This window comes from Trichechus manatus, unplaced genomic scaffold (genome assembly GCF_000243295.1).
Source record: "Trichechus manatus latirostris isolate Lorelei unplaced genomic scaffold, TriManLat1.0 scaffold00031, whole genome shotgun sequence".
Lineage (NCBI taxonomy): Eukaryota > Metazoa > Chordata > Mammalia > Sirenia > Trichechidae > Trichechus > Trichechus manatus.
The window spans coordinates 21,287,037-21,297,047 of NW_004443967.1; the positions used below are offsets into that span (position 1 = coordinate 21,287,037).

General features: G+C 63.3%; 1 protein-coding gene across 1 annotated transcript in view; it reads left to right on the forward strand.

Annotated features, from left to right (window-relative positions):
• DPYSL4 (dihydropyrimidinase like 4) overlaps positions 1-9,490 on the forward strand; it is an 11,144-nt gene extending 1,654 nt beyond the window's left edge. Inside the window, exons 2-13 of the mRNA XM_004374942.1 lie at positions 300-484; positions 2,497-2,661; positions 3,443-3,504; positions 3,630-3,710; positions 4,084-4,152; positions 4,418-4,538; positions 5,670-5,826; positions 6,178-6,319; positions 6,832-7,002; positions 7,449-7,628; positions 8,098-8,263; positions 9,391-9,490. Of these exons, the coding sequence (XP_004374999.1) occupies positions 361-484; positions 2,497-2,661; positions 3,443-3,504; positions 3,630-3,710; positions 4,084-4,152; positions 4,418-4,538; positions 5,670-5,826; positions 6,178-6,319; positions 6,832-7,002; positions 7,449-7,628; positions 8,098-8,263; positions 9,391-9,482 (1,530 nt within the window). The 5' untranslated portion in view covers positions 300-360 and the 3' untranslated portion in view covers positions 9,483-9,490. The remainder of the gene's footprint in view (positions 1-299; positions 485-2,496; positions 2,662-3,442; positions 3,505-3,629; positions 3,711-4,083; positions 4,153-4,417; positions 4,539-5,669; positions 5,827-6,177; positions 6,320-6,831; positions 7,003-7,448; positions 7,629-8,097; positions 8,264-9,390) is intronic.
• The last annotated feature ends 521 nt before the right edge of the window (positions 9,491-10,011 follow it).

Genomic DNA, 10,011 nt, shown 5'->3' on the forward strand with positions numbered 1-10,011 from the left:
GCCTGATCAGAACAGTCGGTAGTTGTAAGCAGGCACCATCTAGTTCTGGTTGGGTCCTCCCTGTTGATGGTTTGGATGAAACTGGAGTTGACCGTCTTAAACAGCCTGGTGGGGGGCCGTGCCCCCTCTGCAGCCTCTCGGGCAGGTGATCGGGTGCCTGCTGTCAGCCATAGTGCCCTTTCTCCTCCAGGACAGGAGCCCAGACGCGTGCTCACAGCTCCACAGGGCCGCCTACGGCATTGCTCACATTCTGATCCAGGCTCTTTATGACCAGGGAAATCTCTCCTTGTTGCTTTCAGACAAATTGGGGAAAACCTCATCGTCCCTGGGGGCATCAAAACAATCGATGCCCACGGCCTGATGGTCCTGCCGGGTGGAATTGACGTCCACACACGGCTGCAGATGCCTGCACTGGGCATGACCCCTGCTGACGACTTCTTCCAGGGCACCAAGGCAGCCCTAGCGGGAGGCACCACCATGATACGTGAGTTTCTGGACCCCCGCCTCTCTGCGGGGGGCAGCCCCCTTCTTGTACCTTGGTCCCCCGCCAGGGTGGTGTCTTGCAGGAAGAATTTTACATAGTGGTATTTTTATCGGCCATATTTTCCTTCATCTCCGTCTAAGGAAACCTTGACCCCCTTTTCTTATTCCTGTTGCTCATTCTGGGGCATTCTTGCATTGGCCAGTTCCGAGGATGTTCCTGGGGTTTCTGTGGAAGCAAATGCGTGTTGGTATGTCCTGATAAACCCGTAGCTGGCCAAGGGCTGGGGTTTGGAAAGCCCCGATGCTTTGGACAGGAGAGGGGTTGTGCTGTCTGAAATGTCAAATACAGCTCTGACTCAGCCTCACACCTCTGAGGCTTGATCTGCAGAAGGCCGCTGCCTGTGTCAAGAAAAGTTAAAGCTGGAGGCTGTGTTTTTAGAACAAGGATGACGATTATCATTATTATCACATCAACGCCAAGAGGTACCACTTCCTCAGTGCTGACCGCCAGGCTCGAGCTGCATCGCAGACCCACAAAGCCCGTGGAGGACAGCAGAGATGCCCTTTGCACAGAAAACGCTGAAGCTTGGTGACGTGAATTCACTTGCCCACCATGAACTTACATGTGGTAAGCTCAGGAGCCAGGGTGAGAAACTGGCATCCAGCCCTGTCCCTGTGCATGCTGCTGTGAGTGTCACCATCTTGGCTACATCCAGCGCAGACATCTCTGCTGTGACGAAGACCTTGTCTGATGAGTCTGATCTGAGCCTGGCTCCACCGTTTTCTAGCTGTGTGACTTCAGGTAACTCAGCCAACGTCTATAGGTCACATTTTTCCAGCCTGTAGCATAGGAAGAATATAATGCTCCCCGAAGGTGGTTGTGAGGATTAAACAAGTTAATGCACATGAGTAGCTCTGAGTGATGCCCAGCACACAGTAGGTGCTCAATAGATGCTACTGCCACCACCACCAGTGGAAACAACTCTTAAGACTCTGGGCTACACCACAAGTAAGCCATGGCCAAAATGGTGGCATGGTGTGGTTTACTCGACTACATAGTGAAGAAAACCAGGCACATCCATCACTGGGTTTGACGAGAGGCTGCTCATGCTGGTAGCTGTGGTGGCCCAGGTAGGGCCAGGACCTCAGCATCGTTGATGTCACCAAGGCATCAGACAGGCTGTGAGGTGTCGCCGTGAAGATGGAGAAACACCAGCAGGCATGAGGCTGGCCTCTGTCCAGCGTCCATCTTCCTCCACCTGCTCAGCCCCAGGCTGGCGCTGCATCCCCATGGCAGTGAGCTGCCCGTGGGAGGGTGGGTGGAGGTGCCCACACGTCCTCGGGGCCCTGGGTTCATGATTGGGGGATGAAAGTTCATCTTTCGATGGTTTCCCTAGAGAGGAGCCTCCCTATTCGGAGTTCTCGCGCCAGTGGATGCAGGAGAGGCCACTTGTCCGTGTGTTGGACTGGGGGGCGGGGAGGTGGTGACAGCATCATGCCCACGTGCACTCCCAGTTCTCCCAGGGGAAGCTTGTCACTGCAGAGGATGGGTGTGCTGTTGAGACGTGTGGGGTCAGCTGGGTCAACTAGGAGAGCCAGCCCATGCCAGCTGCTGGAGGGTGGGGGAGCGAGGTAGGCTGTGCCCCAGCACCACGGACAGGGCCCTGGCATCTTACTCAGGGTCACCTGTGTTGGAGGTTGGACAAAGGCCCTTAGCTCCCCCACCTGCTCCTTGGGTGGGACGTGTCCATTGGGGGGCGCGAGGTGGTTTGAACTTGACTTTCTCTGTCTCCCCTAGTCGGCTAGAGAGAGGCTGGGCAGGTGTCACTTTGAACAAAATGGATGCAGCAGGGTTTGAAGATCAGTCCACCTTAAGAAGCCAGTGGCCTCTCCTCTGTCGTCCCCAAACGTGTTTTCTAACCTCTCGGGAAATGAAACCAATCTCCTTTGGAGGTGGTGGTGGTGCCCAGTGACCGGCGGAGTGGGTGCTGGCTGACTCATTGTCCCCTGCAGTGGACCACGTGTTCCCGGACACGGGCGTGAGCCTGCTGGCGGCCTACGAGCAGTGGCGGGAGCGAGCCGACAGCACAGCCTGCTGTGACTACTCCCTGCACGTGGACATCACCCGCTGGCACGAGAGTATCAAGGAGGAACTGGAGGCCCTGGTCAAGGACAAGGGTGAGCGCTGCGGCGCTCATGGCCCCAGGCTGGGGGGCAGCTGGAGAGCGCGGTGCAGGAGCTGTGTTTCCCTGAACTTGGGCCGCCCCCCACCCTGGGGTGGGAAGAGGCCGACCAATGACCTCGGGTCCTTGCTGGGCTCTGCCCAGCCTGACCACAGGGCGGTGTCCACGAACTGGGCAGAAGCTGGACAAGAGTGAGGGGAGGCCCCCTGTACTTGCAGGGAGGCTGGACGAGAAGGCTGCCTTCTCCCTTGGGCGGGCACGTCCTGCAGCTCCTTATAGAGGACGCAAAGGTCACCTGTCATGGGGTCTCCTTGTTGCGTGGAGAAGAAACTGCCCCAGGGTGGAGGGAACACGTGACCCATTTCCAAGCATTCTAAGATCTCTTCTGCAGGAGGGTGTTGTGAAACCCCCACTTCTCTGTTGTTACCTGTGCAGAAACAGGCCAGCCTATGAACAAAGCTTAATTTTCTCCCACAAACAAGCACCGTCGCTAAAACCAAGACAGTTCTGGAGAGCGGCCATGGGCATGGGGGACGAGGCCCCCTCACCCGTTGGGGAACCACTTGGAGCAGGCGCAGCAGCCTGCGGGAGGGGCTGGGAGGCAGCAGCACAGTCTGCTCCGGTTCCGGCTTGCTGGGGGGCAAGGGGGTGCAGGGGGGGCTGTGCCAGCTCATGAAGCAGCCATGGGAACCGGCTGCACCCGCCTTCCTGGAGAGTGGGAAGCAGAGGAGGCCCCAGGGCATCTAGCCAAGCCCTCTGATGCTCCCCCTCCCCAGGTGTGAACTCCTTCCTGGTCTTCATGGCATACAAGGACAGGTGTCAGTGCACCGACGGCCAGGTGAGGCGGGGGCGGCCAGGTGAGGCAGGGCGGCCAGGTGAGGCGGGGGTGGGGGTAGGTTGGGGGAGGTGTCCCACAGGTGCCCAACAGACACTGACACAGAACCCATCTGCCTCCTTCCCCAGATGTACGAGATTTTCAGCATCATCCGAGACCTGGGGGCCCTGGCCTTAGTGCATGCGGAGAACGGGGACATTATTGAGGAGGTGCTGGGGTCACCTGCCCAGAGCGGGATGGGGTGGGAGGATGTCCTTGAGCCCCAGCCTCATCTATAAGTCAGGGTTCTCTCAACTCTGTGCAGTTGAGTGACTCTGGGGGGCCTGCAGGGAACAGCGCTCAGCTCAGACGTGGTGCCTTGAGCCGTGGGGAGGGGGTCCGTGGGGCTGGGGGCCATGAGGTGGAGGTCCGTGGGGTGGCGGTCTGTGCAGTGGGGGGCCGAGGGGCGGGGGCCCAGGGGTAGGAGGCCGTGGGGTGGAGATCCATGGGATGGGCCTGTGGCGTGGGGGCGGGGGCCCGTGGGGTGGGGTTGGGGGCCAGGCCCTCCTCCACGGCTGGAGCCTGGCCTGGTGGTTGGTCTAGGAGCAGAGGCAGGTGCTGGAGCTCGGCATCACCGGGCCAGAGGGCCATGTACTCAGCCACCCTGAGGAGGTAAGAGTCTGCCCAGCGCAGACCCCTCTCCCCTCTCCTGGCCCCAGGCGGGGTTGTGCTCCCCCTCCCCATCTGGAGGGCACTTGCCCTCCACAGTCCCCCTCAGGCCTTGCCCTGAGGCCATGACCTGGGCTGGGCAGCCTTGGGGGCATCTGGTGGGCCCAGCTCCCACTGGGGCTCGCATCGCCCAGAGTGCCCCCCACCCGCCTCCACCTGAGCCACCAGGAAGCCAGGGCCTCTCAGAGCCTGAGCACTGGTTCCCCAGGTGGAGGCCGAGGCTGCGTACCGCGCAGTCACCATCGCCAAGCAGGCCAACTGCCCGCTGTACATCACCAAGGTGATGAGCAAGGGTGCGGCCGACGTGGTCGCCCAGGCCAAGCGCCGAGGTGAGTGCTGGGCGCCTGGAGGTGGGGGCTCGGGGGGGCACCCAGCCCTGGAGCTGGGGAGGCGTGGAGGAGACCTGCGCCCTGCTGGCACCTTAGTGGGGGGCGGGCGGTGGCAGTGTGGGTGCCCTGGGTCCCCAAGCCTTGTGGGAGTAGCAGAGAGGGGCCTATTCATGGCGTCCCCAGAATGGGCGACATGACGGGCGTGTGAAACAGAGGCCCCGAGTCCGTGTGCATCGGGATCTCCCTGACGGGCCTCCCGGAGCCTGGGGTCGCGAGGACCCTCCTTACCCCCCATCACTGATGTCTCCTGGGTGGCCAGGACAACAGGCTGTCTGCCCTCTGCAGGCCGTGCCAGCTTGGAGGACACGGGCGGCCTGGGGGGCAGAGGCGGAATGTCCATCTAAAGTCTGGGTATAGCAGGGCTGAGGTCGGCAGGGGCTGGGGTCGCTCCCCCAGACAGAGGCTGCTGTGCCCAGGGATGGGGTGGGGCCGCTATTCTCAGGGCCTGGAGGGGATGGGCCGAGACAGAGGGGGTGGGGCTGAGATGGGGGGGCTAGATGGAGTAGGAGAGGCGGAGGGGAGGGGCTGAGAAGGGGGCGGGGCCAAGACGGAGTGGGTGGGGCTGAGACCCAGGGGCGGGCAGGCGTGGCAGGGAAGACCCCCGGGCCAGGCTTCCGCCTCACTTCCACCTCCTGCTGCCCGGTCGAAAGAGTCTTGTGTGAAGGCGCCTCATTTCTGGACCTGTCCCCCCAGCTGTGCTGGGTCCCCAGGGTGGGGGTGGGCATTGCCCCTTGGTTGCCCCCTTAGCCAGAAACAGTGCTTCTGAGCTGGAGCTGGGGCTGCGACGGGCTCCGCCTGCAGGGACCCTGGGCTCACGGCTCCAGCACTCTATCCCTCCGCCTTCGGGAACTCCCTGGTTCTCAGGGGCGGGAAAGCGGGCATGTCTTGCTGGGGCCGCCCCCACAGTGGCCCAGCTGGACCACCAGGTAGCCTGACCCCCGCTATCAGCTGTTGCCGACCCTGGTTGGAGCTCCAGGGCTGTGTCTCCCGGTCTCCTGCTGGGTTCCCTGGGATGGGGTGGGGAGGGTGTGCAGGCTGCAGGGTCCCCCAGCTCTTGTGGCCTCCTTGCAGGGGTCGTTGTGTTTGGAGAACCTGTTACCGCCAGCCTGGGCACCGACGGATCCCACTACTGGAGCAAGAACTGGGCAAAAGCCGCGGCCTTCGTCACCTCACCCCCCATCAGCCCGGACCCCAGCACTGCGGACCACCTCACAGACCTGCTGTCCAGGTGAGGCCACCTCATGGTGGCTGGGACCTGCCCCCTCGTGGACCCACTGTGGGCCTGGCCTCTAGTGCACAAACCTGCCCAGCATCGCTGAGGGCTCCCTGGGGGCCAGAGCCCCAGCCCTGGAGTCCCCAACTGGGGCTTCCATGTGGGAACGTGCTCCCCTCCCGGATGCCTCACTGCTCTCCACACCCTCCCCTCCCCGACACGGAGGCGCCAGCCCAGCCCTGACGTCTCAGACGATCTCTGGGCCCTGGGGGCTACACTGGCCAGCTTGGGGGGGATATGAAGCCACCCAGCGGGGTGGCTCCACAAGCCCCCGTCGGGCTGCCACTGACCCTGGTCTGTTCTCAGCGGGGACCTCCAGGTGACAGGCAGTGCGCACTGCACCTTCAGCACGGCCCAGAAGGCCGTCGGCAAGGACAACTTCACACTGATCCCCGAGGGTACCAACGGCGTGGAGGAGCGCATGGCCGTGGTCTGGGAGCGATGCGTGGTGGGTACGGGGCGGGGCCCCAGAGGCTCCAGGGGTGGGTCCTGCCCTATCTCTGCAGCATCTGGTGGCCTGGCGGTGGCAGCATCGCCCCAGCTTCCCGGGACCGTCCCTTCTCTGTGGTTTCCCCTCTTTTGTGAGGACTCCCCTCGTGTAGGGTTAGGGCCACCCTACTGCAGCGTGACCTCGTGTTAACCTGATGGATTACCGCCTCAGAGGCCCTGTTTCCAAACAAGGTCCTGCCCCAGTGCTGGGCTGAGGACCTCAGCATGTCTTTTTGGGGACACGGTTCAGTCCCTCACAGTGTCCACAGGCAGAAAGAAGCCAGATCAGGGGCTGGTCTGAGACTGACCATCTCACAGGGCAGCGGAGCCCTCCGTGGGCCCTGCCAAGGGCCGGGGGAGGCCTGGTGCTCGCTGCTGGCCATGTGAAACCCTGACAAGGACCCAGCTGCCAGAAGGCCAGCTCTGGGCCGCTCAGGCCTCTGTCCTCAGGGTGGCCTTCTCACTCCGCAGGCCTCGGGGAAGATGGATGAGAACGAGTTTGTCGCAGTGACCAGTACAAACGCAGCCAAAATCTTCAATCTTTACCCAAGGAAGGGCCGAGTGGCTGTGGCTTCTGATGCTGACCTGGTAATATGGAACCCCAAGACCACCAGGATCATCTCTGCCAAGAGCCACAACCTGGTAAAAATGCCTGTTCCCGAGTCAGGGGAGGCAGTGCGTGGGTGGGGGTCCTGCGGAGCTCTGCCAGGCGAGTCGGGGGCGGGGGCTGCTGGCACCTTGCAGGCAGCAGTGTGACTGGGACGAGCCGTCCCTGTTTACGGAGAAGGGAGGCGGCGAGCACCGACACGCTTGCTCCGAGTCACGCGGAAGCTCTGCCTGCTCCTGGGACCCGCACCCAGTGCCACTGGCTCACCCTTGGTCCTGGAGAGAAGCAGGGGCCCGGGTCCCCCTGACCTCTGACCGTCAGCGACGGCGGGTTGGTCAGGGGTCAGAGGGCAGAGCCGGCTCCCACAGCTGGCAGATGCTGGCCGACCCACCGAGCGGCCCCGGGAGTGTTCCGGAGGCTGAGCGGGGATGGGGGGTCCATGGGCGGACCCCATGGTGCCGGGCCCTTGTTCTCTCCCCAGAACGTGGAGTACAACATTTTTGAGGGCGTCGAGTGCCGAGGGGCCCCCACGGTGGTCATCAGTCAGGGCCGGGTTGTGCTGGAGGACGGGAACCTGTTCGTCACCCCGGGGGCTGGCCGCTTCATTCCCCGGAAGACGTTCCCCGACTTCGTCTACAAGAGGATAAAGGCGCGGAACAGGGTGAGAGCCTGTGCGCGCGGGGCCCTCACACACGCTGGCGGGGGCGGGGCGTGTCCGCTTCCAGAAGGAAGCCCCTCCTGCAGGTGGCCCTGCCCTACTGTGCTTCTCTCACTCAGAGCCCTGGGCACCAGGGGCGCCAGAGGGAGGAGGGGTGTGTGTGTGCGCGCGCGCATGTGTAGGTGGGAATGCAAGGAAGGAGGTGTGCACATCTGTGTGTAAGTGGAGTGCAGAGAGGGAGGTGTGTGCACACGGGTGCAAGGGAAGTGTGCGTGCGCACACGTAAGTGGAGTGCAGGGAGGTGTGCACACCCGTGTGGGAGGTGTGCGTGTGTACACGTGTAGGTGGAGATGCATGGCAGGAGGTGTCTGTGTGCGCGTGGGCGGGTGCCCTCATTGGTGGAAGAGCCTCCAGGATTCCCAGGCGGAGCAGAACAGGGGCCCAGCGCCCTCACGCCGCCCCATGCCCGCAGCTCGCCGAGATCCATGGCGTGCCCCGGGGTCTGTATGATGGGCCGGCCCACGAGGTGATCGCACCTGCCAAGGCCACCAGTGGCACCCCCGCCCGAGCCTCCTGCCCAGGCAAGATCTCCGTGCCGCCCGTGCGCAACCTGCACCTGTCGGGGTTCAGCCTCTCCGGTGAGTCCAGTTTGGACTGGGAGGGCCCAAGGGGCCCTGGGGCACCCTGATGGGTGAGAAGCACTGGGGGCCCCTGGGCCTGACTGTGCCCCGGGAGTTGGTGAGATCGGCTGAGGGCTGGGTGACCAGCCCACACCTGCGCCCCACAGACAGAAGGCAGCTAGCAGGCGGGGCGCCTATGTGAAGTGGGGACTGTGGAGGGGGCTTGTGAGGGCCCAGGGACGGGAGCCCCAGCTGGGAAGCCCCTTTCTGCTCCAGGGTCTGCCCCAGGGCAGTTGTGATGACCCCACCCCCGTCAACCAGTGCCGGGGGGAGCAGGGCTGTTCACTCTGAGCCCAGGGGTGGGTATGCGATGCCTCCATAGAAGGTGAGATGGACTCATGAGGCGTCCAGCCCCCATCCCAGCCCCGCCCTGGTCTGCCCAGCCACCCCTGAGTCCTTGCGGAGATGAGCTGGATGCTTCAGAGGGTCCAGGGGGCCCCAGTGCGGCGCAGCTGCGTCACATGAGAAGGCTGGCTGAGATGGCAGGGACACTCAAATGGGCACCAGACGTGGGAGTGTGGCCCGTCTCCCCTCCGCTTCCAGCGCGGCATGGAGGGAGGTTCTCCCTGCAGACCGGAGCCAGCCCCTGTCCAGCCCTGGGGGACAGCCGCACCGCTAAGTTCCAGTCTCCTCCCGTGGGAACTACTCTCCTCTCCAGAGGTGATGACAGTCCCAGCTCACTTCCTGGGGACTCAGGACCAGGGGCAGGTCCCCTTGGAATTCCAGCATCGTCTTAAGAGCTGGGGGCACGTGGGTCCACGTGTGCAGGCTGAGCCAAGACCTGTTGCAGGGAAGTCTGGCCTAGCTTGTGCTCATCCTGAGATGGGATGGACTTCCCGGAGGGATAACTTTGAACTCCCAGTCTCCCACAGAACACAAACACTGTGGCACTTTCCCATCCCTCAGAGGCGCCTCAGTGCTGGGAGCTTCTGCCCTGGTCTACCCACCACAGGCCTGGGAGCGTAACTGTCTTGTGATACACATTGTATGGACCTCTGCAGTTCTGGTCTTCCAGATGGATAGAGGAGAGCCCCCCCCCCTCCATCCACGTCCCTACCCTCGCCCACTCTGCCTTTCTCCTCCAGGGTCTCAGGCCGACGACCACATTGCCAGGCGCACGGCTCAGAAGATCATGGCGCCCCCTGGCGGCCGTTCCAACATCACCTCCCTGTCCTAGACGCCAGGCCTCAGATCCCAGCTCCCCTCCTCAGCCTTTCCCTCTCCTGAACGGTGCTCGGTGCTCGGCCTTGCCGTCCCCTCCCCCATCGCTCCCCTTCTGGGGTCCCAGGTCCTGCCACCCATGGGGAGCCCCGGTGAGGGGAGGGCTGAATTTGGGAGATTTCACTGCCAGGGCGAGGAGGCTGAACACAGCAGGGACAGCGTGGGTGGCCCAGTGCTAGGTGCCCTTACACCGCTGAGCACGAAGGCAGGGCCACAGTCTAAGGGCAGGGCCACCGCAGGTGCTTCACGAGCACAGGGGACAGCTGGTGAGGCTGAGAAGGGCTCCCCGCTCCGTGCCCGGGGGCTTCATGAGACTGTGTCCAGGCAACACTGCCCCCTCCCTGTTTAAGTCACTGCCATGCATGCCCCAGGCTCCGCCTGTCCCAGAGCCTTCTCGGCCTCCACTGAGCCGGCCCAGGTCCCCCCTTGGGCCCGGGGGACGGGGCAGCTGGCCCCCAGTGCCCAGAGCTGCCACGACTTCAGGG